The 27,581-nt window shown below is 46.0% G+C and overlaps 2 protein-coding genes across 4 annotated transcripts; both read left to right on the forward strand.

The window, feature by feature from the left end:
• The first annotated feature begins 151 nt into the window (after nucleotides 1-151).
• On the forward strand, nucleotides 152-9,616 carry TMEM106A (transmembrane protein 106A). 3 transcript variants are annotated; one of them, XM_055789738.1, is made up of 8 exons: nucleotides 160-1,062; nucleotides 1,254-1,927; nucleotides 2,982-3,045; nucleotides 3,487-3,646; nucleotides 4,750-4,890; nucleotides 5,976-6,019; nucleotides 6,636-6,689; nucleotides 8,702-9,616. In XM_055789738.1, the coding sequence occupies exons 2-8, from the start codon at nucleotides 1,714-1,716 to the stop codon at nucleotides 8,820-8,822; spliced, it is 798 nt and encodes a 265-aa protein (XP_055645713.1). In that variant the 5' UTR covers nucleotides 160-1,062; nucleotides 1,254-1,713; the 3' UTR covers nucleotides 8,823-9,616. The 3 variants fall into 3 exon arrangements, with proteins under 3 accessions (XP_055645714.1, XP_055645713.1, XP_055645712.1); XM_055789737.1 differs by having other exon boundaries at nucleotides 1,697-1,927; XM_055789739.1 differs by lacking the exons at nucleotides 4,750-4,890; nucleotides 5,976-6,019; nucleotides 6,636-6,689; nucleotides 8,702-9,616 and adding an exon at nucleotides 4,377-4,743 and having other exon boundaries at nucleotides 152-1,062; nucleotides 1,697-1,927.
• Nucleotides 9,617-11,087: 1,471 nt separating this feature from the next.
• DHX8 (DEAH-box helicase 8) lies at nucleotides 11,088-26,049 on the forward strand. The gene is made up of 23 exons (XM_005238836.3): nucleotides 11,088-11,246; nucleotides 11,600-11,685; nucleotides 12,279-12,351; nucleotides 12,787-12,872; nucleotides 13,494-13,603; nucleotides 13,712-14,011; nucleotides 14,305-14,449; nucleotides 15,010-15,213; nucleotides 15,702-15,789; nucleotides 16,102-16,199; nucleotides 16,520-16,667; nucleotides 16,816-16,997; nucleotides 17,438-17,632; nucleotides 17,836-18,021; nucleotides 18,528-18,738; nucleotides 19,075-19,256; nucleotides 20,013-20,153; nucleotides 20,471-20,626; nucleotides 21,439-21,576; nucleotides 21,995-22,123; nucleotides 23,192-23,388; nucleotides 23,522-23,701; nucleotides 24,237-26,049. Exons 1-23 carry the CDS (start codon nucleotides 11,135-11,137, stop codon nucleotides 24,454-24,456), a joined length of 3,567 nt encoding a protein of 1,188 aa, XP_005238893.1. The 5' UTR covers nucleotides 11,088-11,134; the 3' UTR covers nucleotides 24,457-26,049.
• Nucleotides 26,050-27,581: the final 1,532 nt, after the last annotated feature.

Genomic DNA, 27,581 nt, shown 5'->3' on the forward strand with positions numbered 1-27,581 from the left:
TGCGAGGGCTGTGGCCACCCAGTTTCCCCCAGGAGCACGTGCCCTTGGCCGTAGCTGTTCCGCCCCGCAGTGCTTTCGGTTCCTCTCGGCTGCTGCCTGCGGTGGGGGCCCGGTAAGCTGGGGTGGCCGGAGGGGCTTAGGCGGTGGGGCCAAGGGGTGCGAGGGGCAGGGCCCCGGGAGGCAGCTGCAAACGGGTGGAGCTGGTGGGGTGCTGGTCCCTCTTGGAACTGGGGCTCGTCGCAGCCATTGGGTTCTGCTTCCTCTTGCAGACCTCGCGGGGCAGCGGTAGGGGTTATGGTGAACGTGGAAGAGTGCCGAAGGGCCGTGCCTGAAGGGGTTAACCTTCGCCACCCACTGCCTTCCGCTGGGTCTTTCCGATGTGACTTTGCCAGCTTTTGTGGTGGTTGTCCCAAGTTCTGCGAAAAGGCTGCCACTCCTTCCAGGGCTGCCACTCCTTCCAGCTGCTTGTTTCCGACAAGCTGGTAAACATTAACAGAGCGGAGGTAGAGCTGCAGCTCCTGGGGCCCTCGGGGGGGCTGCAGCGGTGGGGACTGGCCGTACCACGTAGGGAGGCCTTCCCGTGGTAGCAAACCCAGCTCCTTCAGCCATCTTTGTCCTTCCCTTCCCCTCCGCCGGCTGCCAGAGGGTGGGGAGCACTGAATTACCTCGAGCCTCCGAGCAGCGTCTTGCAGAATTTCCTAGTCCTGCTTGCTGACGGGTCCCTCCGTGGCCTTCCAGGGCTGAAGGAGCGGAGCTGCGCCCGTGCCCTCCTCCCTTAAGGGAAGGAGATCCCGGTGGTTGCTCCTGGTGGTTGTGTGGTCAGCGAGGAGAATCGGCCCCCAGGTTTGTGGGCTGCAGAATGAGCCCCGTGCTCCGCAGCTGCCGCCGTGGTTCCCTGCTGCCAGGTGGGGATTCCCATCGCCGGTGTGTCTTGTAACAGAACCCGACGGGTTATTGATGCGAAGCCCCTGGGGGCAAACGCAGAAGCTGCTGTTTATTGAAGCTGAACGTCCTGCCGCCGAGTTGCTGAAACAAGGCTGCCCCGGGGAGAGGCTGGCGCAGGTAGGAAACTATTTCGTGAAACATCCGTTGCTTTTTCTCAGCTTGGTATTGTTAATGCTTTTTGGGAGGGTTGCTAGAGCTGATGTAAAAAACTTTGAGCCCGGCAAAGTGAGTTCAACTGTATTTCTAACTTTAAAAAATATAATTATGGCATATAAAGATAGTTTATCTACTCTTCTATTCTGTTTGAGCACTCTCTGATCTTAGTCAGGCTACTGTTGCTGTTAGGAACACTGTGCTGGATTGGGAATGTCAAGGCCTGGATGTGCAGGCGAGTTCCCTGTTGGATGGAGGTGAATAACAACCAGCCAAGAACTTGGCAGTTGCAGGTTATGTTGTCATCTCGAAACCTTCAGGAGCTTTGAGTCAGTGTTCCCCTCTCTCACGGAATGCTATGAGATAAAAAACCTGGTGCACAGTTCCTTAGAGTGGCATACTCAGACCCTGCTGCAACTGGGGTGTCTGGAAGATAAATGGTTTTAAGAGAGTCACTTGCAGTAACTTCGGAGCTGTGCTTCAAGAACTTCCTAAATGTTAAGGCACTTGTGATCTGCTACAAATGCTGATGGTGCTGCTCTTGGAGGCTGCTTCACAGAGGCACTTTTCTGAACGTATTTTTGCGCTGGACACCTAGTGAGAATTCTTTCAACCATGGGTGGAAAACTTTCGCTGTTGTGGAAAACACCTGCCCAAAAGGAGAACGAAGGCAAGCTGATCTTACCCGGGCAGCTGGATGCTGGAGATGAAATCGGCAGTTACGCCAGTATCAATGACTCCGCTCTGCCCTGTGGACCCTGCGAGGGCATTGCACGTCGCGGCTGTGTCAACTGTCCAACGTGTCAGGGAACAGGAAGGATCCCCGGGGGTAGGTGAATCTTCTGTGTGCCGTGTTGGTGCTTTTTCAGCCTTCTGAGGTGGGTACGTCTCTCTTTGCCTAGAGAACTTGGTTGAACTAGTTGGTCTTTATCGTATCTAGTCTAGGAATGTCCTGTCCTGGTACCTCCAGCTCACCTGTGACTTCTGTGTGTGGGAGGGCAGGTAGTGCTTTTCCTAGGGGGATTACTCGAAGCCCACCCTGGTTGTTTCTGCCCAGAGATTGAAATGCTCAAACTGTCACCAAAATCAGGAATCCAACCTCTTGACACCAATGCAGTATTAAGAAGCAGACGTTCCTTCATTGCACCGCCGGGTGCTGCGTGGCATCTCCACAAATCAAGCACACCTATGCAGATTTCACCCTTACATTTATACACAAAAGTTAGAAGGTTGTACACTCTTGGTTCCAATGATTGCTTAGTGATTCGTATATAATTACAATATCTGCTGGGTCACCCTCTTCTGTTGCTACGCTTGCGCAGAGGAAGTGTCGTCACCTGGGCAAGGGTCTCCTTAAGCCGTGGGTGTGTTCTTTAGTGTTATAATGAAGGTAGTTCACTTTGGCACACCTTAGAGCTAAGTTTAGTTGCCAAGTTGGACTGCTGGATGTCTGCCTCGCCACAAGTGGTCCAATAACTCATCCTATACCCAGTAGAACCCAGGTGCTCTGGTTATGGTCTAGAGAGCAAGGGCTTCAAGTTACACAGCTTCAAATGACAAGTAGCACAAGAACCCATACATCGTTGGTTAATAAGTGTTAACATAATGCAAACGTAGAGCCTGGCTTCTTAAAATCAAGCTGTCCCTGTAGTTAACAGTTTCACAAACAAACACGAAATATAGAAAGATTCAGTAAAACTTGAAGACAATCCGCAACAAAACCGAAATCTTAGTTGTTATCACGCTTGCCTTCTAATTGGGCAATATCGCTTGTGAAATGAGTGCAGGTGGACACCAGGCTGCTGTGCAATGTCCTGCGGTGCAATTTGCTTTATTTACTTCTGTGCTTAATGTGGTCTCTAATCTGCTGCCACCTCCTTCAGAGCAAGAGAAACAGCTGGTGGCTCTGATTCCGTACGGTGACCAGAGACTGAAGCCTAGACGGACGTAAGTCCTGTTAAACTTTCCTCTTTTCTCATCTTTTGAATATTTCTTCTGCGTGTGAAAGAAAGCCCCAGTCTTCTGGTGTTTTGCTCTTTGTGCTCTGTCTTGTGGTAAGTTTGGTGTTTCCCATATCTTTTCAGAAATAGCAGGTGGTGGACAGCCTTCTGTGTGGGGTTGTTGGGGGTCTTAGCAATTTGTACTGTGCCGTGCCGTGTCAGTGTGTGTGACTCTTACCTTGCTTCTGCTGTGATTTTTTTTTTTTTTTTTTAATTGGCAAATAGTTCTGCTCAAACCCATCCCAGTTTTCTGGCACCCAAGCTTTTATCATCTTTTCCCTTGGAGCTGAAGCAGGACTGCAGGTGCTTGCAGCTGATAAACCAAGAGAATGGTTTATCAGCTGGTGGTGCTGGTGATAAACCAGGTGGCCCTGGTGGTGTTTTGCAGGAAGCTCTATGTGTGCCTTGCTGTGATGATTTGCCTGCTGACAACATCTCTCAGTATTTTCTTCCTGTTTCCTCGCTCCATCGCCGTGCTGCCTGCAGGGCTGAACGCCTCCTCCATTGGCTTTAATGCCACCACCACCAGTATATTTCTCAACATGACGGTAAGCGCTCAGCTCGCAGTCAAAGCGTGGATCTGAAGGGCTCCCTGCTTATCGCCTGTGCCGCTCCATGTGCGTGTGTCGTGGTTTAACCCCGGCCGGCAACCCAGCCCCACGCAGCCGCTCGCTCACTGCCCCTCACTCGGAGGGATGGGGAGGAGGATCGGAATGTAAAACTCCGGGGTTGAGATAAGAGCAATTTAACAGGTAAAGCAAAAGCTGCGCACGCAAGCAAAGCAAAGCAAGGAATTCATTCACCGCTTCCCATGGGCAGCAGGTGCTCGGCCACCCCCAGGGCAGCAGGGCTCCGTCACACGTAACGGTTAATTGGGAAATGCCATAGTGCCAGATGTCCCCCCCCCTTCCTCCTTCTTCCCCCAGTTTATATACCCAGCATGATGCCATATGGTATGGAATATCCCTTTGGCTACCTTGGGTCACCTGTCCTGGCTGTGTCCCCTCCCAGTTCCTCGTGCCCCTCCATGCCCTCTTGCTGGCAGGGCCCAGGGAACCAAAAAGTCCTTGATTTAGTATAAACATCACCCAGCAACAACTAAAAACGTCAGTGCGGTTATCAGCATTGTTCTCACATCACGGCCAAAACCCCGCGCTGTACCTGGCTACTGAGAAGAAAGTTAACTCCATCCCAGCTGAAACCAGGACAGCAGGCTACCTGACTGGTCACTGTCTGGAGTTAGTCTTGCCATTCCCACCATCGCAGTCCTCTTTCCAGCTGTTTGGAATCAGCGTCTGGAGCATGTTACAGCATCAGAGGTGCGGCTGGCCTGGCTGCAAACAAGCAAGTCGCACCAAGTGGCTGAAGGGGCTGTGTAAATGCAGTGCTGTGATGAGTTCTGGGAATCCTTTTGCATCCTTGAGCTGCTTGGTTGTCCCCCTTGGACTGTCCTGGGAGACGCTGCGGAGCATGTGCCTCTGTGGCCAGGTTGGACGTATGGATGAGGATGTGAAAGGGACAACGTGGCCCAGCGTTGCTGTGAGCTCATAGCAGGGATATATTTAAAGTAGCTTTGCAACAGGAACATATGGCCCTGCTGCGAGGTGAATTGTGGTTTGCATTGGGGTTTTTTTTTTGTTTCTCTCCCTAGAACGTGCTGAACATAACTAATGACAACTTCTACGTGGTCACTGTTGTGCAACTAGACGTAGAGGTTTTGCACCAGTCCATCGTGGTAGGGAAGACTACCATGAAAACCCTGCTGAACATGAACCCTTTGCAGAGCGGCCAGGTGAGCTCTGCTGTTCCTTGTCTTTTCTCCTAAACTCATCTGGATGTCCTGGACAGGGAGGTGCTCCTTGTACACTTCATCCTCTCTTTTGTCATCTGCCTGCAAATACCCAAAGCTTTTCCCCATGCAGCTTCCACATCCCACTTGGGGAAGGGGTGTTGTAAGAATTTACGTGTTGCTGAGTTTGAAGTTAATGCGTTCCTGGGTGAGGAGCATCTGCTCGCTCTTTGGGTAGCAGGCTGGGTTGCATCCTTGCTTTAAAATGCTGGCAAGCTTAAAACCAGGTTAGACAGAACCCTGGTGGGGTTTGAGCACAGCTGATCCATCCTTTGTATAAAGGTCAGGCATGTAGCTTGGGTGACCTTTTTAAGGCCTTTTTAGATCTAAAATTTCTGAATCTATTTTCTTATCTACTGTTAAAAACAATTTTTAGGCTAGATCTTGAAATTCAGGTTCAGATACCTAATTTTGAGTCCTGCTTTCCCTACTTCAGCTCTCGGAATTGTGTCCTAACGTAACTCTAGCTCATGCGTACTTCCTGCAGGATGTGTCCTGAAAGGTCGTTTTCCTGTCTTAATTCTTCTGATGTAACTCCTTTTGAATCATAGGCCTGTGAAAACATGAGCCTAGGTCTACCCTAAATCTTGACTTTCTTATTTCCCCCTCCCGTTTGTCTAATGGATGGCTTTATAGGACTTGAAATACCAAGGAAATTGGTGTGCTGTAAAGAGTGGAACAGAATAGAATTTCTTTTCTTGTTTTTTTACTGAGGAAAAAATAGCAGGCCTAGTGCTAGCCAGCAGTGTGCAAATAATAAGTTGCATTCCAAGTCTCGTGATTTTCAGGTACTCAACATGTCTGGTAAATGATGCATTGCTTATTTTATCCACAATATAGGGATTAACCACAGGGAACAGACTTTAAGAAAAGGCTCACACAAGTGTACTAGTAGTGTGTGTATGAAAATGTACTACTAGGGAAAATACGGATTAAAAGTATTATTTAAATGTAATAGCATATACATTGCAAATATAACAGTATACATTACCAGTTAAATGTGCTTTCTCTCCTGTTCGCATTTGCAGATCTATTATATGGTGGCCAGCAGGATATTGGATGACAACACCTAGTGAGTATTCTTGAATATTTCTTCCCTTGGTTAGTAAGTGATGCTTATAGGCTTTTCCTGAGTAAATTCCTTGTGCTGGTCCTGTCTGTAAAGAGGAGTGTGTCCTTCCCAGTTTAATGTGTGAAGCTATCTGGATATGTGTGGCACACCCATTTAAAACTAATTTCCTTTTCTATGTATTGCTATTCTCAGCTTACTGTTGGTTCAGCAATGTAGTTTTCCATCCATTTTGATAAGTGATGATATTTGAAGTCGAGGTTGTCATATTTAAGTGCTCTGTTAGTGAGCAGCTGAGTACCTTGTACAAACTGCATTTCTCTGCAAATGGCCAGCAAACCGTGTGAAGTTCACAGCAGCCAAAGTTTTTGTGCGGACAGGGTGGTGCATCGCACGTTTACAAGGGCTGTGCTTAGTAAATCCACAGTTACACCCGGAAAACATGTTTTCTAGATACATTTTTCATAGCTGCTGGTGTGCTTGAAGAACTTTGCCTACATAGCGGTTGTCAGAATATTGCAAAGACAGACCTTTTTGGAGAAGCAGTGGAGTAGTTGAGGAGAGGAGATGAGTGGTGCAGGCAGCTCCTGGGGAACTGACTCTCTCTTTTCTCCTGCAGTAACGTTTGCACCTGGACAAAAGTCAAAGTTCACAACGTTCTGCTGCATATACAGTAAGTGATGCCTGGGTTCAGAGCTGTAGCTAACATTTGTCAGCTACATTATTTCTTGACGACCTTCTTGAAGGTCTGCTGTCACTCTTCAAGACCAGGACTGCCTACAGCGTAAATGTGCTGTTACCCAGACAGGTGTGCTGGGGTGTGAGGAGCAGATAACTCTTCAAGGCTGTTGCTACCCTGAGAAATCCCCTGTCACTGTTGTTTAAGGCAAGCTGGCCTGGCAAACTTTATTCTGGAATACTGGTTGTAGCTGTCGGAAGCAATTTTTCGGTCCAGGACTAGAAGTACTGACTGGTTTGGTTATGCCTGCCTGCCTCGTGGTGCTGGGGGCAGACTCATGCCTGGACTCTGCAGATGTGCGGATGGTTGTCTCCAAGTGTTCCGAGAGCAAAGCAGGACAAAGCAGGCTCTGGTGCGCGTCCTGTTATCCGTTCAGGGGACGGACCAGATGACCATGTTCAGCTTGACCGTGCTTTAGGGTATGACAGCCCCTGCTGGGAAAGCAGTTGAGGTTGGCTGTTTGTAGAGGAATGAAGGCAGTGGGTTGATTGGCCTTAGTAATATGTAGCTGTGGCCTTGCACTGGGCTATCTACTGCATGTTATCAATGCTAATCAACCCACAGCCTTCAGTCCTCTACAGCTGTTCCTCTCTGCTAGGAAGGAGCATAACTGCAGTTTTGTCATACGGCTCCTGCTGGGACAGCTTCTGGCCTGATTTAGAGCTAAACCCGGGGTACAAGATGGTGAAGCTCTTAGGAGGAGGTACAGCAGCACTAAATGCCTCCATGCAGCCATGAAACGAGAGTGGTCCTCATTAGCTGAGTTTAAGCCACTCTGGAAAACCCTGCAGCAGAAATTGTCTTTTAATGTAGCCTGTGCTCGCCAGGTGGATCTCCCTGTGCATATGGGGTGATGGACTCCAGGTTGTGAGCCTGCTCTTGGAAGATGGACCTGTAGGTTCACCATCTGCAGGCTGTTGTCACAGAGTCCGTCATAGATTCCTTCAGGAATCGTAGAATCATTCAGGTTGGAAAAGACCTTTAAGATCGAGTCCAACTGTTACCCTAGCCCTGCCAAGTCCACTACTAACCCATGTCCCCAAGCGCCCCATCTCTGTGTTTTTTAAACTCCCCCAGGGATGGTGACCCCACCACATCCCTGGGTAGCCTGTCCCAGTGCTGGGCCACCCTTTCCATGAAGTTTTTCCCAATATCCAACCTAAACCTCCCCTGGTGCAACTTGAGGCTGTTTCCTCTTGTGCTATCACTTGTTACTCGGGAGAGGAGACCGACCCCACCTCACTGCAACCTCCTCTCAGGCAGTTGTAGGGAGCGAGGAGGTCACCCCTCAGCTGCCTTTTCTCCAGGCTCAACACCCCCAGTGCCCTCAGCTGCTCCTCACAGGACTTGTTCTCTAGACTCTTCACCAGCTTCATTGCTCTTCTGTGGACACGCTCCAGCACCTCAATGCCTTTCTTGTAGCAAGGGGCACAAAACCATACAGGGCTCGAGGTGCAGCCTCACCAGTGCCGAGCACAGGGGGATGATCACTGCCTTAGTCCTGCTGGCCACGCTGTTTGTGATACAAGCCAGGATGCTCTTGGTCACCTTGGCCACCTGGGCACACTGCTGGCTCCTCTGCACCCCCTGAAGTCCTCTGTTGGCAAACAACAGATCCAGTGGGCACCTTCCCTAGCTGGCTCACCTGCTGTGTCAGGCAATTCTCTTCTGCACACTGCAGGAACCTTCTAGAGTGTTTTCCTTTCTGCTGTGTTGTATTTCCAGCAGACACCTGGTAAGTTGAAGTCCCCCACGAGAACAAGGGCTAGCGATGGTGAGGTGTTTCCCAGCTGCTCACAGAATATTTTAATATTTTGCCTGCCTGTTTGCCCTGCTTGGGTGGTCTATAACAGACTCCCACCATGATGCCTCCCTTGTTGCCCTTCCCCCAGGTTCTTCCCCATAAACACTCCACCCGCCCTGTGTGCTCTGCTTTTCCCTCGCAGGGGGACCCTGACCTGCACATACCTGTGTCATTCGGAGCAGCTGGCTTTTGAAGACTACCAGTACGTGGATTGCCGGGGGAATGCCACGCTACCTCCCCCTTTGTACCATCTCCTGCCGTGACAGGGCCAGGCTGGCAGAGCTTTGGGGCGCAGTGGATTCCACCACGAAGGAGAGCTGTAGGGAGACAAACTTCTGGGCTTCTCAACAGAGGAGGTTCCGTGTTTCCTGGATAACACTTGCATCTCTCGGGTGAAGATGGGAACGTACTTGGCATTATCTTGGATCTGCTGCCTTCAGATCGCAGCTGGCTCTTTTCACTGGCCTCACCATAGCTGATGCTTCAGCAGGGTGCCCAGTGCCTGGGCTGTGTCTCCGTGCCCGATCCCAGCGGCTTTCACTGCTACTTCAGAGGCAGCACCCAATTAGGCTGACTAGATGTTTCCTCCTCGCGTAATTTGGCACTTCTGAGTATTTCATAACTTGCAAAAGAAGGACTATGCTGAGGCTTTCTGGCTGGATCACATCTGCACCACCGCATCGAATGAAACTTGCACAACCTGCAGATAAGAGCAAGAAACAGGACTGATGTATCCATGTCTCTGAGTCTTACGAAAAACTACTGCGTGTCATGGCAAAACACCTTGTGAGAGAGGCTCTTGGGTGACTGCTGTTTTAAGCTGTCCCGTATTACAAGGGAGAATAGGCATTTTTGTATATACGTATTTTTAAAAACATGCTCATCCACTAACTGTTCCTTAATGACATCCATTTCGGTGAGAAGAAAATGCATTTTGTACCGTGGACGAAAAAGATTGCTGCTTTCCTGCCGATGGCGGTTGGTGGCCAGCACATGCTGTTTGTTGTGTCGTTCCCCTGTATGCTTTGGCATTTAACGTTTTAAATGTGAAGAAGCACGGGATAGTTCATCTCTAATGGGAAAAGCTCAGTTTACACCAATGTCAGGAAACAGCTGGGGGGGGGGGGGGGGGGGGGGCGTGTCGTGTATCGGTTTGGTGGGGGGTTTTTTGGTTGTTTTTGTCTAAAGCTGCAGAATTACCCAACACTTTACAGGAGGAGCAGCCTCAGCAGCCTTCTCTCCTCTGAGGGTGGCAGTGGGATCCCCCCACGTGAGTGAGGTTAAGAGTTACCCCTTGGGTTGCAGTTTAGGAGCTGCCTGGTGCATCCCAGATGGTCAAATAAGAGCCTGGGAGTTGCTGGACTGAAATCTTTTCTCAGTGGTTCAGCATGGTCCTGTGTTGGTCCCACTGAAGGATGGAGCCAGGGCATTGGAATAGTTGGACTATTGGAGACAGTCTCTGCTCCTACCCCAAAACACTCTTCCCAAGCCAGCGCATCTCCCGGGGCTGTTGCAGGGCTGCTCCTCATGGCCCCCTCCATCCCAAGAGGCTGGAGCAGTAGCTATCGGCTTTCTCCCTGGAGCAGGGATGGAGAAGCTCCGTGTCCCGCTCCAGCAGCCTCCCTGCGCATCAGGACTCTGCGGTGCCTTCTGCATCTGCCTGGCTGGTGGGTCCCTCTGCTGCAGCTGTTCCAGCTGTGCCCCAGTACCTGCTCCTGGGGAAGCTGGGGGGAGAGATGTGCAGCCGAGACTCACCGTCCTGGGGGGCAGAGGCTGGATGGGGTAGCTGTGCCAGCTGTGATAAAAGCTTAGAAATCACTGGATTAATAGGATACGGAAAACTCAGAATAATTAAAATTCTCTTTGCATGTACAAAGAGGAGCTTCACAGGTGACTTTGCAAGTTAGGCCCGGTCCTGGGGCCCGCTGTACTGGTAAGGTGGGGCTGGGATGCTCCTGTGCTGATAAGACGACACCGGTATGTGAACGTCTGTGCCCTGAGCCAGGAAAACTGGGTCTGTCCTGGGTTTTGGTTGGGAAGGAACTGGGGACACGACTGAGTCTGCACGAAGAGGGAAGGTGACAAGAGGGAGACTCCTAAGCCTTCATCCTCGGCGACCCCCACGATCCGCACCAGGAGAGAGTGTGCAAGCGCAAATGGGAAGAAACTTCTGTTAATGACTTCTTGGTAGACTAATTACCCTAACCCAACCTATTCTCGGGCATCGATGGAATATGTATGAATGTAAACTTTAAATCGCACGTGCACAAAGAAGTGGGGCAGCGGGTGCTTTTGGAATTATCCACCCTGATGCCCGCCGGTGAATGAAACGCAGTGCTTTATAACCTACCCTGAGTTATAAAGTTTAATTCCGCGGGGCTGTGCCCTGTGCGACGGTCTCCGGCGCTACCGCTCCGCCCCCGCCGGTCACAAAGCCGGTGTCACAGAGTGGCCCAGGCACGAGTCGCTCTGGCACCCCCCGCCCTCTCTATGGTCAGCGCCCGCGTCGCCGGCCGGGGCGGTCGCGCCCCGGATCCGGAAGTGGCGCGGCGCGTGCGCGGTGGCGGGCGGGATCATGGCGGACCTGGCGGCCATGGAGGAGCTCGCGAAGCTCGAGTACTTGTCGCTGGTCTCCAAGGTCTGCACGGAGCTGGACAACCACCTGGGCATCAACGACAAGGACCTGGGTGAGCGCGGCAGGGCTGCCGGGGCATGGCTGGCCGGTCTCTGCCGCGGCGCGGGCCTGGCCCGGCGGGGGGAAGGGCGGGCGTAGCCGTTTCTGGCGACCAGGACGAGTCTTGTCAAGCGGCTTTTCGAAGTGAGGAAACCGGCGTGATTTTTCTTAAAAACGCGCTTCGCTCTGGGCTCCTGCGAGAGGCCTCGGGAGGCGGCCGCTGCTGCTGCGAGCAGCACTGGGGCTTGTCCGAGCGCGGTGGGCTGCCCTGGGCCCTGCCGTTGTGGCAGCCTTGACCCAAACACCAAGTACTTACACAGCCTTTTAATTATTTGTTCTAATTTCCTTTCTGCTGTTTCTTCACAGCCGAGTTTGTGATAAGTCTTGCTGAGAAAAACACTACGTTTGACACGTTTAAAGCAGTTCTTCAAAAGAATGGTGCTGAGTTCACCGTAAGTGAGATCTGAGTGTTATTTATGTGTTGTTCTTGTCCTTGTATGTTTTGTAGACTTTTTTGTTTTAAGTGTGAGGAGTGATTATTGGTCTTCTTCAGCTGGAAAGCTGTACACTAATTAGCTTTTGAATATGCCCATCTCATCAAGCAAAGCCTCCCCCCTCTCCTTTTTTTTAAACTTTTGTAATCTTTGTAAAGCATCCTTCTGAGAACTTGGAACTGCTTATTTTCTTGTTGAGTGTATAAAATACAGAAGAAACAATTTTTCACAAAGGCAAATGTTGTTGTAAGTCTTTTAATGATACTTGGATGCTGTGATCATGAGTTTCTCGGAAATAACTATAGTTGGATTAAATAGGTGGTTAAAGGTGATAAGTATAAAAGTCATTTACATGGAATTATCATAATCATCTCCGATTCAACTTACCTCTTTTTAGGATGTACATGAAATCCAGTGTTACTTTCTAAAAATGAACCTGCATCTTCAGAATTGAGCGTGTCCTGCTAATAAACCCTCACCTGTGCCTTCTAATAATGAAAAATAGCGTTCCGGTCATTTCTTAGATTGAAGTATTTTATTAAATTTTTCAGGATTCTCTTATCAGTAATTTGCTGCGCCTCATACAGACAATGCGGCCTCCACCAAAACCATCTACTAGCAAAGGTAGGCGTAATCTTGTCTCTTAACTGTTCAGTGTAAAAAGGAAAACGAAACTCTTAAGTCTTTTGTAGGTTTTGGCCCTGTTTGGTGAGGTTAACATAATTTATTGCTCTAGTCCTGTAAGGCAAGACCTTTTATCTTATCATTGCAGTCAGAGTCTCTCTGTTGTTAGTGGTAGATTAGCAAAGCTGTTTAGGCACTCAAAACATACTGAGTACGCTATTCAGAGTATTTCTGTATTTCACAGATTGACTAATTGGAATTTATTTTGTAGGAAGGTAACACTGTAATTTTTGAAATGGATCTCTGTATCGTGTCTATCAACCTTTGCATTCAGGTGGAAGTTAAACTTTATATTCAGTTACAGAAAAATCAAGAGCAAATAATTCTTGTTCTTCTAAGTTTGGGTTTTTTTTTTGTTTTTCATCTCAAAATCAGAGACAGTTGTCAAACCCAAATCAGAGAAGGAAAAGTTGAAGGAATTGTTTCCAGCCCTTTGTAGGCCAGACAATCCCAACATTAGGGTAAGGTCATAATTTCAGTTTTATTTTGTGAGTATGTGAAAACGTAATTATTTTAAATTTTTTTTCCACTCTTATTTTCAAGGTTTTTTTCATGTTAATGCAAGTGTGTCACACTAATGCATGCATAAAAGCGGGACTATGAGAAGTGAAATCCAAAAGAGGCACAGGCTGGTGTTATTGTATACAGTTACCCAGAACAGCCGTTACAGTAGTCGCCACGTTCATACTGTTTTGCAGAATACCTGGAAGATGAGGCTCTTGTGACATGAAATGTGTAGCCTGGTCTTCCTTATGTAATGTTCAAAGTAACGATGGATTACAAACTAGATAAATATTTTGAACATATAGATGCTACAAGGGACTGGCGTTTTATATTTCTGTAATAACTTGAAGTGTTGAGATTAAGCTCTCTTTTGTATAAAAGCAGAATTGTCTCAATATTGTGCCAAAATAGGGCGATAGCTTTATTACTGCCCCCCCACCATCACACAATGTGTCTGATCTTTCTTTATTTTACATTCCTTCTAAATAGATATGCATGTGGTTGGCCTTCCTGGGGATTAATTCTCTGTTGCAGACTTTTTATCAGCCGCCCTACAGAATGGTTCTCTGTTCTTGCAGAATATGCTGGATGAAGATGATGTGAAAGTGGCAGCTGACGCGCTTAAAGAGCTTGAAGCTCTGATGCCTAGTGTGGACAGGCAGGCCAAGCAGAGGAGCAGTGACCACCGGTAGGTTGCTAGTATGTCTTTGCGGGATGAGTATTGGCCGTTTGCATTGCCTGCTCGCTCTGTTCGTACGTGGAATTTCACTGCAGATGTGTAATGTTTGTTTCTTAGGGCAAAGAAAAGGAGGAGGAGCCGAAGTCGTAGCAGGGACAGGAAACGAAGGCACAGATCTCGCTCTAGGTCTCGGGATAGGAACAGGGGAAAATCCAGATACCGGTCAAGGAGCAGAAGTCGGAGTCCCAGTAGGGACCGTAAGGACCGAGAGAAGTACAATGAGAAAAGCAATGAGAGATGGAGAGACAAGCACATAGACCGTCCGCCACCTGAGGAGCCTTCCATTGGAGACATCTACAATGGCAAAGTCACGAGTATAATGCAATTTGGATGCTTTGTGCAGCTGGAAGGACTAAGGTACCTTCTGATGTGCACAATGAATCTGCTACTATTCCATCCGATTTTCTCTTTTCTGCTAGTATCTTAAAGAGGTTGTGAGCCTACAATAAGGGATGCTTGGCTTTGATGCCAAAATGAGGGTCTCTTTCAGCAAAATAAATTCGACAGCAGAGAATGTTCCTATAAAAACCAGTTTACGAACTCACACAATTGGTGGACAACAAAACATTTTAATTCAGACTCTGAATGATCGGAGGAGCTGTTGGAGTAATAATGTACGTCTCATACCCCTCTGTTTGTTTCATCTGCAGGAAGCGTTGGGAGGGCTTGGTCCACATCTCAGAGCTTCGAAGAGAAGGACGGGTTGCCAATGTTGCTGATGTTGTGAGCAAAGGACAAAGAGTAAAAGTCAAAGTGTTATCCTTTACTGGCTCCAAAACAAGCCTGAGCATGAAGGTATGGAAGACTTTCTATAGTGCTTATAATAGAATGCATGGTGCCAAACTTCTTAAAGATTACCTCTTTTGCTATTTTTTTATCTGTCTGTTGAAAACTAATACATAACCATCCAAGTGGGAGTTAAACAAATTGAGTTACTGTTCTGTATTTAAGTGGCTTATTACTGTTTACTCATTTTCTGTAGGTTCTTGTTTTTGATGTAGTGTTCCTAAGAATGTTTCCACTTGGCATGTTAGCTAAGTGACAAGGCAAACCTCAAGCTGTTGCTATGTTTGTCTTCCTGTTTCAGTCTCAGGGAAGTATTTCATTTTACACTAAATCACTGCTATTGCCAAGGCAGAGTAGAGTGTTCCAGGCCTTGGGGTATACTTACTTCACAGTACCAGCTGAAAAAAAATTTAAAAAAAAGCACGCAAACCAGCATTTTCTGTATATGGGCTGTTGTCGGCAGTAGTTTCTCTGAGAAGTGTACTCTGCTTTTTCTCCTGTGTTAGAGTTAATAGATAAAGGGAAGTGCAATGTAGATAGAGCTGATTAATTAATCACTCGTAATGTAGGATGTTGATCAAGACACTGGGGAAGATTTGAACCCAAACCGGAGGAGAAACCTGGTTGGAGAGAGCAATGAAGAAACTTCTATGAGAAACCCGGACAGACCCAGTCACCTGTCGCTGGTGAACGCCCCGGAGGTGGAGGACGATAGCCTTGAACGGAAACGCCTCACCCGAATTTCAGACCCAGAGAAATGGGAAATAAAGCAGGTGTGTTTTGTACTGAGGGAAATAGGGTGTCAGAAAAGTTCCTAGCGGGTTTCGTGAACTAGAATACAGCTGCATTGCTGTTTGTCTAACTTACTCCTCACCTCTAAATTGCCACCTTCTTATGATTTGGGACTTTAGCTAGTTCTAACTGTAAAGTTAGCTCTGCTTTGAGTTGGGCCAGGTAACTTCCAGAGATCGCTGTGACCTGGGGAATAACTCCGGTGACACTTGGGTGGTATTTGGTTATCGGTGCAGCCCTGCCATGCCGAAGCCAGCTGTCTCATACTCATGGTATTTAGAATAACAAAAGGACTATTTGCTCAGAGACTGGATGACATGGGGAGAGGTGCTAGAATGTATTTTCCTTTTCCTGAAATCACAACATTTCTTTGTTCCTGTTTTACAGGTCTGGCAATAGCCAGACCTTGTAGGTATGAGTTATGTTCATTTATGGGAGCAAATTCATGTTGTATACATTCTCTTCCCAGATGATTGCAGCTAATGTGCTTTCCAAGGAAGAGTTTCCTGACTTTGATGAGGAGACTGGGATTCTTCCTAAAGTTGATGATGAAGAAGGTAGGATTTCCAAGTAGTCTTCTTGTTGTTGTAAATTCCTTGTGTTTCGGATTGTGTTTTGATTCAGAAAGAGATGATGATACAAGAGGATGTGAAGCATCTCACAATTTGCTCTCGTAAACATTTGGAGCTAGGGTTGCTCTAGCCTTATTGTTAGTGACGTTTGGATGTGCCCTGTCTGTGCATTCTTTTTATTTGTGGTGTTTTCACTTTTAAAACTAAGCACTTTGTCAAGCACTGTTTGAAGAGGTACTTTTGTGTACTTGAAAGATCTTTAGCTTTTCTATAAAAATTGTCACTTGTGGATTTTAGATGAGGACCTTGAGATTGAGTTGGTTGAAGAAGAGCCACCATTCCTTCGAGGTCATACTAAACAGAGCATGGATATGAGTCCCATCAAAATAGTAAAGGTAAGAGATTTCCAGGACTAAAACCAATATGGTTGATTTAATTAAATAAATATTGTGGAATTTAATAACCAGTTTTCCACCTGGACATTTCCACCTGGGAGCCCTGAAAAACATTACCACTGAACTGAAGGTCCTTTCTTTACTTACCAGGCTGGATTCTTCCTTAACTGTAGAATAGTAAGTGGAATAATAAAACTGGTTGCTGCTGCAGGCTAATGCACATTTCGTGTCACATAAGTGTGTTAGAACATACTTTCTCTGTTCTGCTTTTTCTTACTGGAGGACTGGGACCGCTTGAAATCTTTTTACTTACTTTCCAGAATCCAGACGGTTCCTTGTCCCAGGCTGCAATGATGCAGAGTGCTTTAGCTAAAGAGAGACGAGAACTTAAACAAGCCCAGAGAGAAGCAGAGATGGATTCTATCCCCATGGGACTCAACACACACTGGGTGGATCCTCTCCCTGATGGTATGTCTGAACACATCTCAGTAGGAACTTAAAAAAATACTTAAACACACAAATATAGAAAGCATGCGTATTGGAACAGTAGGAGCAGGATCATCAGGGTCTGTGCTGTGTGAAACTACATGCAGTGGTGAAATTGTTTCTTTCCTAGTGGATGGAAGACAAATAGCTGCAAACATGCGAGGTATTGGGATGATGCCCAATGATATCCCAGAATGGAAGAAACATGCATTTGGTGGCAACAAAGCTTCTTATGGTAAGAAGACGCAGCTTTCCATCATTGAGCAGAGAGAGAGTCTCCCAATCTTCAGACTGAAGGAGCAGCTGATACAAGTAAGACTCTTGAAATGGCATTCTTGTTTGAGCAAGCAATAGTTTAAAGTAAGTATTCTTGGTTCAGCTTATTGACAGGTGCATAGCCAGTTGATAATTTTAAGTGCAGAGCTGTAGTTTGGAATAATTATTTTAAAGGATCATATATAGCTATATACTTCATTAAAGCTCCAGATATTTGTTGATATAAGTCAAAATTGAAGCCAGGATTGTGTCAGCAAGCGATGAGCCAGATAAATGGTTAAGCAGTTTGCTGACTTGATCAGTAAGAACACTTGTATGATTTTTGGTTTGGTCAGCTGGAGCAAGAGCAATAGGTGCTCAGTCTAGTCCTAGATACGCTATGTTGATTTTGTTTGCTTTCTTGGGTTCTTTTGGTGTTTTTTGGTTGTTTTTTTTTTATTTATTTTGACAAGTGTTTCTATTACGATCTTTTCTAGGCTGTGCATGACAACCAGATTCTGATCGTTATTGGAGAGACGGGATCTGGGAAAACAACACAGATTACCCAATACCTGGCTGAGGCAGGGTATACATCAAGAGGAAAGATTGGATGTACTCAGCCTCGCAGAGTGGCTGCAATGTCTGTTGCGAAGAGGGTGTCGGAGGAATTTGGATGCTGCTTGGGACAGGAGGTGAATTTCCATGCTGAAGGACATGCCAAAATAAGCATGAGTAAAAATGGGAAAAATCAGTACTGGAGCTAGTTTGCTTGTGTGTTCATGTGTCTGTTCCCTTGCAGGCTGTGAAATGAGCTCGCAGAATAATAAAACTGGGAATTAACAGTGCCAATAACTTAAATCTGTAGCTTCAGTTTCTGTGCAACTCTTCTTTCTAGGTTGGCTACACCATTCGCTTTGAAGACTGCACCAGCCCTGAAACTGTGATCAAATACATGACGGATGGTATGTTACTGAGGGAGTGCTTGATAGATCCTGATCTGACCCAGTATGCCATTATCATGCTGGATGAAGCCCATGAGAGGACCATACACACCGATGTGCTCTTCGGACTGCTGAAGAAGGTAATGTCACATCTGATTTTTATTGCGTCAGTGTCCTCTGTATGCTGTGTGTGGGTAGGAGCACACAGGGAAAGGCAAGGTCACACAAGTCAAGTTCATTCACGTGCTCTGAGCCTTTTCTGAAGCAAAGCAAATGCTCGTAAGGGTTTGTAGTCCAAATTTTCATAAGATGAGCTTTTGTGTGAAGACAAAGCAGGTAAAATTCAGCAGAAACAATGAGAATTGGCAATCCACGATGCTCATAATGGTGGATGAGTAGAGGAGTGTTCTTGCTTTGCTCTTCCCTCTCTGACAAAGGCTTTCCCTAATAGGTGCTGCTAAGAAAGGTTTGAAATGCGACCTTAGCAGTCAATTTTTTGAAATTCCGAGTCTGGAATGAGTTGCTGTCTACTCAGGCATTAAAATGCCTGATACTCCTGGTCGTATTTCTCTGACTTAAGTCAAGTGGTGTATGTTAATAGTCCCAAAGGCAATAAATGACCTGAGAACTTTCTATCCTGCTATAGACGGTGCAGAAACGGCAGGATATGAAGCTGATAGTGACGTCAGCGACGCTGGATGCTGTGAAATTCTCTCAGTATTTCTACGAAGCACCGATTTTCACAATTCCTGGCAGAACATACCCAGTAGAAATACTGTACACAAAAGAGCCAGAGACAGATTATTTGGATGCCAGTCTGATCACAGTAATGCAGATCCACTTAACAGAGCCACCAGGTGAGCGGAGAATGGTGTAGAGTTATTGGTGATTCAAGGACTCTTAATACCTATGAGCAAGGTCATTCTGCAAGTCACGGATCATGTATTAGTAACGTGGGCAAAATGCTCTTGGCACGACCATCTACTGTTTGCAAATACAGTAAATAAAATGTTGAAAAGTTGAGTGAGAGACAGAAGTACATTGCTTCTGGCTAAGAGTTGCTGCCCAGGGGCTAGCAAGACTTGGGGATCCTCTGCTTTAAATGGAAAAGGTGAGGGATCGAAATGTGGCCATGCAGGAGCTGCACAGAACAGAATTGATTCTGTGGGTGTTTTCATTTCTTTCCTGTGTAGGTGACATTTTGGTGTTTCTGACTGGTCAGGAAGAGATTGACACTGCCTGTGAAATCCTCTATGAGAGGATGAAATCTCTAGGACCTGATGTGCCAGAGTTAATTATCCTACCAGTATATTCAGCTCTACCCAGTGAAATGCAAACCAGGATCTTTGACCCAGCCCCACCAGGAAGCAGAAAGGTAATTTCAGCTAAGTGTGGCTTCATCTTCTGCTGATATATTGTAATGATGAGGTGTATTATGCTGCTAATCATACTTTTTTTTTTTTTTTTTTTTTTTTTAGCATTTCTGATTCTTTTAGTTACCGCTTCAGACAAAATGGTGTAATTTTGGAGAAAAGGTGTCATACGTAGTGTAGAGCATGTTTTTGGTTGCATACATGCCTGTACGTGTTATCTAAGCCGTTGAAAATGTATATGAAAACATACAGTTTAGCAGACCTGTGTGGAATGTGCTCGATGTGTTTTTTAATGCTGCCTTTCAAGGATATTAACTTTAATGAGATCTAAATGCAGTTCCTGTTGGATGGATGTAAATTTCCTACCAAACAGCTAGTGAATATCTTGAGATAGTTTTCTGGAAGATGCTTCTCCAAATACGCACTGTGTTTGAGTGGTAGGCAGGAATTCCCCCTGACGTCAGTGCAGTCTGCTTACGAACTTACAGTGATCTTTCACTTGCTTTTAATTACAGATTTTATCATGCTTTTCTCCCGTATTGCCCAAATCTAAACCAAATGCAGATACTTAAAACCTGTCCATCTTTGACAGTAGGTAACTCTTCTTTCTGTTCCTCTGTGAACAGTTTATCTTTTAAGTGATAGTAGTTGCATTTATAACAAACTGCTTGCATCAGGTAGAGTGGATTAAGTTGAGGAACATGGTTGGCTTGGCAACCAGACACAGAACCGGTGCTGAACCAAACTGTTGTTTGCAGGTTGTCATCGCCACTAACATTGCTGAAACATCTTTGACTATTGATGGAATATATTATGTAGTTGATCCTGGCTTTGTGAAGCAGAAAGTTTATAACTCCAAGACTGGGATTGACCAGCTGGTTGTTACACCGATTTCACAGGTAGGCGTTCTGTGTTTGACTCTCTTTTTATTTTTTTTTTTTTATTTTTCACTTCCCCCACCCCCCCACTAGTAATGTGTATCTTGATGATGTGGCATTCAAGCACATGGAAGTAAAGCGAAGACAATAATGAAACCACATTTCTGATAACTTTCTGAGAGGCCTTGAGGCTGTGCCTAAAGAATACATACTTTCCTGTGTTGTATTGAAAATCTCTTTCTAATAATAGGAAAAAACTTGTGAATAATGATTTTATTTTACTTGTTTTCACCTGTGCCTGTTCGGACCTGTTCACTGAGATGTCTTGTAACCTTTAGGCTCAAGCAAAGCAGCGAGCAGGAAGGGCTGGAAGAACAGGCCCAGGAAAATGCTATAGGCTATACACAGAGCGTGCTTATCGAGATGAAATGCTAACCACCAATGTGCCTGAAATCCAGAGAACAAATTTGGCCAGTACGGTGCTTTCCCTGAAGGTGGGTATTTCAGCAACTTGTAACAAGCCAACACGATCATAAGCATTTCAGTAGATGAGTCTGTGCCTTTATGAGCTTCGTGAAGTGCTTGGTAGTTTCAGATCCTTCTAGTCAACGGAGGTATTTTGGAGGGGAGACTACATCAAATCCAATTCTCAGGCACTGAGCTTGCTCCTCTGTTTTGCTATTGAGGGTTGTAATGTTGAATATCCACCTAAATGACTGGCCTCAGCTGCACAGAACAGTTAGCTGCAGGAGGTCTGAGGAACAGGAATCTTATGTTGTTAACCGATAAGATGCTTTTTTAAAGTGATTTTTGATCTCCAAACTTACACATATTCCAAATGTGTACCACCCCTCTGGGAGTCCGCAGACTGGATCTAACCCAGTACATAGCAGCTGGGGAAGCTGTTGCCTTTCCCCCTTTCTGGGAACAAGGGGAAGGGTGGAGATGTATTTAGTGTGCATTGGAGCTGTCAAGCCACGCTGGTTTACAAGGCAGGAAGTCTGCAAAACCAGCGTTTAGCCTGTGTGTCTCCTCAATTGAATCATCTTGCCTGGGAGGTGTATGGAACCGGTACCAAAGAGACCAGCAAACTGGATGGTGGGTGAAAGCCAATGCAGATTATCTCAAGTGTAGAAATACAGCCATGTGTTTGTGACTGCCGTTACAGTCAGGATAAGGACCTGAGGCTAGCGTTGCTTAAGGTTCTGTAGTGCCTCATTGTTTGAGGGTTACGTGTCTCTGGCTGGAGTTTGGTGTCTTCCTTCTCAGTGTTTTAACTTGAGTTTTTTCCCCTCCCTCTGTTTAGGCTATGGGCATCAATGATTTGCTCTCCTTTGACTTCATGGATGCTCCCCCGATGGAAACGCTGATAACTGCCATGGAGCAGCTGTACACTCTGGGAGCTCTGGATGATGAGGGACTGCTCACTCGACTTGGGCGCAGGGTAGGCAAAATAGAATACTTCTTAGCATGGGCTGGGTTGCAAATATTTAGGGGGTGACATGAGAGTACGTGTCTAAGGACTTGCCTGGCACTGTTAGTTTCCTTTTCCTATTATTCTCTTATGCTTTATTGGTAACTTTTTGCTTACCATAGTTATGTACCTTCTGCTTTTTAAGGAGCTGCTAATATTTCTCCTCATTCATAAGGTTACTTTTATTAATGTTTAAAAATTTCGAAGTGTCGGGATATTCTTGTGATAGTGAATATGGATAAATAATTTGCTTCATGTTGAGTAAAGTTACTCTGGGTGTAAAGCACGCCACTTAAGAAGGGAAGCATGAAGAAAGAGCAATGCCTTGAGAAAAAACTTGAGATTTTCCCAAGATGTTGCAGGGTACCCTGAAACACCTTTCTTGCAGATGGCAGAATTTCCCTTGGAGCCTATGTTGTGTAAGATGTTGATCATGTCGGTACATCTGGGATGCAGCGAGGAAATGTTAACAATAGTCTCCATGCTCTCTGTACAGAATGTGTTCTACAGGCCAAAGGTAAGGAATGCAGCCAAGAAGCAGCAGTGTTACAGTTTGGGTGCTTTTTGTGTGCCTGCCTCGGGTGTTAGAGAGTGAGCCTATTTGCCAAAATAAACCTGTAGCTCGGTTTTACTGCTCATACGTCACATTTCTGTTGTACGTTTTGGTTAAGTACCCTGTAGGTGTGTACGTTGGTGCTTTCTTTGCAGATGGGAAGATGGAAGTTAGAAGTCTCATATTCTCTTTTGCGTTTCCCAGTAAACACATACAACCCTAAACCAAGTCAGTCCCGGCTCTGTTGTTCAGAACGCCTTTGTCATTTTCAGATACGCAGAAGGTATTTTTTTCATGGCAATCCTATGCTGTGCTGATTTCTTTTAAGTCAGCAAGCAGCAGACTATGCTGTGGTAGGATTCCTCAACAGCAGCCTCCTCTTGAATCTGTTTTTTCTTTGTTATGTTGGCCTGCTGCAGTGCAGCCTGTTAACTTCAGTTCTTATCTGTGTAGCCACAGTGTTTGATTAATGTTTTATCTTCAGATCGGAGAAGTGGGGAGAGGTGGGTAGGCCAGCAGGGTCAAAGCTTCGGCACCTTGGTTGATGTGTAATTGAGGTTCTTCTAGAGGAATAAAAAACTAGGTAGTTCAATGCATGCATATGCTTCGTACAGCGTAAATGAGCCATTTACTTTGAAGCGTCCTTTTGAAAATAGGGACTGAAATTGAATAAAAAGTATCAGGAAAAAACCCAACCAGACAAAAACAGTTTTTCATCATGTCTGGTGAAGTTCTTGTCACCCGTGGGAGAGTCTTTAGGAGAGTCTACATGAGGTCTCTTTGGCAGGATGGGTCTAGGCTTTCCTTTCATACAGGTGTAGTTTTGGCTTAGTGAGAGCAATCCCAGTAACCTTTAGATTCTCGTTACTTGGTCCTTAGTCACTCACCACTCAAAATTTTATGTTGTTTTCCCACTTATATCATGGTTCTTGAGAGACTTAAGAAGTTGTGGTAAAACTGTCCTTCATGTTGCACGAGGATTGTCTCTATGATGTGATATGATACCTGATTGATACATATTTTATGTGTTAGGATAAACAAGCACTTGCTGATCAAAAGAAAGCCAAGTTCCATCAAACAGAAGGTGACCACCTCACTCTGCTGGCTGTGTACAATTCCTGGAAGAATAATAAGTTTTCAAACCCCTGGTGCTATGAAAATTTTATCCAGGCCCGATCCTTACGCAGGGCACAGGACATCCGCAAGCAGATGTTGGGCATTATGGACAGGTGAGCATGCCAAGAAGGAATTGGTTTTCTTAGTGTTCTTACAGTGTAGTAGCTGAACAATCTGATGTTGGTCACTGCACCCAAAACTGGAGAACTCTTAAATTTTTTTTTCTCTTTAATTCTTCTCTGACAGGCACAAGCTGGATGTGGTATCCTGTGGGAAGGCAACGGTTCGAGTCCAGAAGGCCATCTGTAGTGGCTTCTTCCGAAATGCAGCAAAGAAGGATCCCCAGGAGGGTTATCGGACACTCATTGATCAACAGGTTGTCTATATCCACCCATCCAGTGCTCTCTTCAACAGGCAGCCAGAATGGTAAGAAAGGCAGTATCACGTAATTTTCTCTTTCGGTTCAGACTTCAAAACTGAAAAGGTTGTGGTGTGCGCTATTTGTGGAGTACAGATGGAAGTATAGGCTGCTGATTTCTCAGCAGTGAGAAGACTGAGAAAATTTCAAGAGCTTTTGGCTCTTTCTGCTGCTAAAATCAGTGCCTGCGCAGAGGTGAGAATTGTTTTGTGAGCCAGGGCCAGGCTGGCAGCCCACAGCTTTGTGTTTCTGTGTTGTGGAAGTGAGTTTAAAACACAGAGTGTTGGAGGGTGAGGGAGGAGAGAATTGTTTTAAATGGATTGAAGTAGTTCTACGCTGAAGAGTAGTCGTGAAGTAGGAGGGGGAAAAAGAAGATAGTTCTTCTGGATGGTTCTTTTGGAGTCTGTGTTGTAGCTTGTAAGGAGCCTTCTACTGAAGGAGGGTGAAACTGAAATAAAGGGGCAAGCTTAGATACTCCAGCCTTTGTCTTGTCTCTTCTTGTTTGGAAAAAGTGATTTCCAAAGTTGCTCTCCCTTTTCACAGGGTGGTGTATCATGAACTGGTGCTGACCACCAAGGAATATATGCGTGAAGTGACGACTATCGATCCTCGCTGGCTGGTGGAATTTGCACCAGCTTTCTTCAAGGTTTCTGATCCAACCAAGCTGAGCAAACAGAAAAAGCAGCAGCGGCTGGAGCCCCTGTACAATCGCTACGAGGAGCCCAACGCTTGGAGGATATCACGTGCATTCAGGCGGCGATGAGCCTGGTTCCCCCCTGGAGTCTGACTGGGTTTGTAGTTGTGGGACTGCAGTTTTTCCACTGTTGCAAGTGTCCTGAAAGAAAGGCGAATGTCAGTTGAAGCTTACCTACAAAATGATCGGAAAAGAAGTGTTTTCAGAGCAAAAGCACACGGGGGCGATGTGTGCTTGTGTTGGCTGCCCCTCGGATTCCACAGCTGGTGGCCCTGAGTCTTCTCAGTGTGTTGAGTCATTTCAGAAACAGTTCTTGGAGCAGTTCTTTAGTCATTCTTCTTTTAAGAGACAAAACTTAAGACTTGGAGATCTGGGCGCTGAGCTGAAGAACAGCAAAAAGATAATGATTAAAAAATAGTTGTCCACCACCATAACTGTGTTCTTAATGATCAGGCAAATAGATGCTGGAATAGTTTGTTTCTTTACCCTGCTGCAAGGGATTTATTTCTTCTTATGCTCTTGGACGGTGGATGTTTTTTGGGAGCCGCTTATTCTCCATTTTTCCTATTTTTTGCGTTTTCCTGTTCAGTGTAATGATTTGTCTTTCATGCAAGCCATCTGTGGTGAGGTACTTAGCATCTGCAGCTTTGGGCGAAGGAAGGAAGGATCCCTTGAAACCCGGCTAGAATGTCAGTTATACTTGGACAACGGCACAGGTCAGACTGCAAGCCTTATCCTTCATCACCATCTCCTGTGTGCTGAGGGCTAGTATATCAAACGGTAATTAACCACATCCACTCTGTAGCACGGCTCTGTCTGTGGACGTAAGTGGTTACAGATGTTTAGACTTTCTAGACAATGTGTCATGTGTTTTATTTCCACTTACATTGTTTGGTGACATCACAACTGTTGGTTTGGTTTTTTTAATAGGATATACTCTTACAGCTAAAATGTCTGTAAAATGTTGTGTAACAGTTGCTTGTTTAAAAACAAATTGACTATCCAGTGTGTGCTCATGCTGAAGCGATCTGTAAATTATATTTTTCTGTTGCAAACAGATGAAACGCATTTGACTCCACAGCTGCAGGTACCCACTTTTTATTTTTTATTTTGTTCCCAAAGCTGAGACATTTGCTAAAATTATTGTTGGAAAGAGTAGAATTAAGTTGGCTGGTCGTTCTACACTCCATGAATTTGAAGAATGTTTCACACTGAGGAGTAGCTATACAAGAAATCTGTATTTGTGTACAAAGGTGGGCAGGAATGTTGTATATAATGTTTTATGATGTTGTATAAATGCCCTGAGCTTTCCCATGGTGTTAAATAGTTAACATAAAGTTAAATAGAATTAGAAAGTTTGTAAGTTTGGAGGCTTTTTTCATTATGGCATTAGGCAGAGAAGGTTGTCCTACTGAATACTCTTCCAAGCCTATTTTCCTTCCATGAGCTCTGCAGGTACATCTGTTACTGTTTTCTATGAAAATTTGCACTTGACTTTCAAGAGTCAAATGAAAGATGTAGAAGAGAAAATGTACACAGTGGAAGTCCTAGTTGTACAACATCCTTTGAGGTATTTCTGTTGCAAATTGATTTTGTATTTGCTTCTCCAGTGTAGCCTCTTTACAGTAGGGGGAAATACATCAACAGAGGATTTTCTTTTTTACAAGTGAACAATTGTCATCTGTTCTGTGTGTGTTATTTCTTTCCTTGGTGTAATTTTTTCAGTAATAGGCTTCAATTCCCTTACAGAAACTTTTCCATGTTGACCTCAGCTGCTTGCTTTGGGAATACCCTACATCTAAAACTAGCCTGTGAAACAAGAATGCTGGCTTACAAGCTTGACCCACTTACACATTATTATTTTTTTTTAAGCAAGTTTTACCAGCCTCTTGGCTGCTCTGAGATTTCTGAGTGCAACATCCTAATGTCTTCTACTCTTTATGTGATTTTTAGTTGGCAAAAACCTGAAAATAAGCTGCCTGATCCTAGGATTAAACCACAGGCTTGATGCTTTGTCCTGGCGGTGCTTACATAACTGTATAGGTGTTGTAGCCCCTTGCGGGGGAAGGTGTTCTTCAGCTCTCCTGTGCTCCTGTAAGCACTTGCCAACCTGCCTCCATCTAAACGAGCTGCCTTATTTTAAACGGTATAAATTGTAGCCAAATGGTTCATTTTAGCTGTACTGCCTGAATGCGCTGGAAGTGGTAGCACAAGTTTCTTACCTCAAGGCAAAAACTCTGCCAGCAGAGGCTACGTGTCTTTTTGGAGGCGCTATGTTTAGTGTAACGGTTAAAATTTTCCTGAGTAATGGAAGTACGTGTGTGTGTGTGTGTGTCTGCAATCTTTGCGTGTGTCCGTTTGTCAGCAGCAAGTAGCCACCTTGCCTTTAGCAGGTCTCGTGCTGCAGAGGGGGCTGGTGTGGGGCAGAGGGTTTTATGCACGTGCCAGGAGGAGGTGGTGTGCTTGCCCTGTCTCCAGCCTCCTTAGTGGCAGCAACGGCAGCACCTGCAGCCAAGGAGCAGCCCTCCGCCAGGCCTGGGTTTGGTTAAGGTGTTGAAAAGAGGCTTCAGCGCTGGTTAAGGGGGAGAACTTGGGCTGCCAAAGCCCTGGGGTTACTGTTGGCAGAGACCAAACTGACAGTAGTTTGCCCCCTGTTCACTTGTAGCTAAATGGGGCTGAGAATAGCCGAGCAAGAATAAATGGAAGGATAATAATATGAGTGCGGTTCCCACAGGAGGCTGGCAAAATGGTACCAGCCGTCAGGGGGTGATGGGGTGTAGCTTGCTGCTTCCCCCCTGCCACCCCTTCTCCTTCTGGAAGACCAGGGAGCAATGTAAAAATGCTGTGTGGTTCCTCTGAGGAGTTCCAAGCCATCTGAACCTCCCTACTCCTTGATAGCTCTGTGGCTCGTGGAACATGGAAGTAGCGTGGACCAAGCAGTGCTGGTTCCTGTCCCCGCTCTGATTCCCCAGAGCTTGATGTGTCCCTCACCTGGCAGGGGAGCTCTCGGGGAGATAGGAAGTGTTCCGAATGGATGGAGCAAACAATCCTTTGTCTCCAACCCCAGCAGCGTGTGCCGTAGGCTGATTGGCACGTGTTGGCTGATTGTCACAAGGGAAAGAAGAACTCATATTCATGTGTGCATGCACGCACACTCACGTATCCAAACCCAGCCTTTTCCCCTTAATGCAAGA

The sequence above is a fragment of the Falco peregrinus genome, chromosome 18 (genome assembly GCF_023634155.1).
Source record: "Falco peregrinus isolate bFalPer1 chromosome 18, bFalPer1.pri, whole genome shotgun sequence".
Lineage (NCBI taxonomy): Eukaryota > Metazoa > Chordata > Aves > Falconiformes > Falconidae > Falco > Falco peregrinus.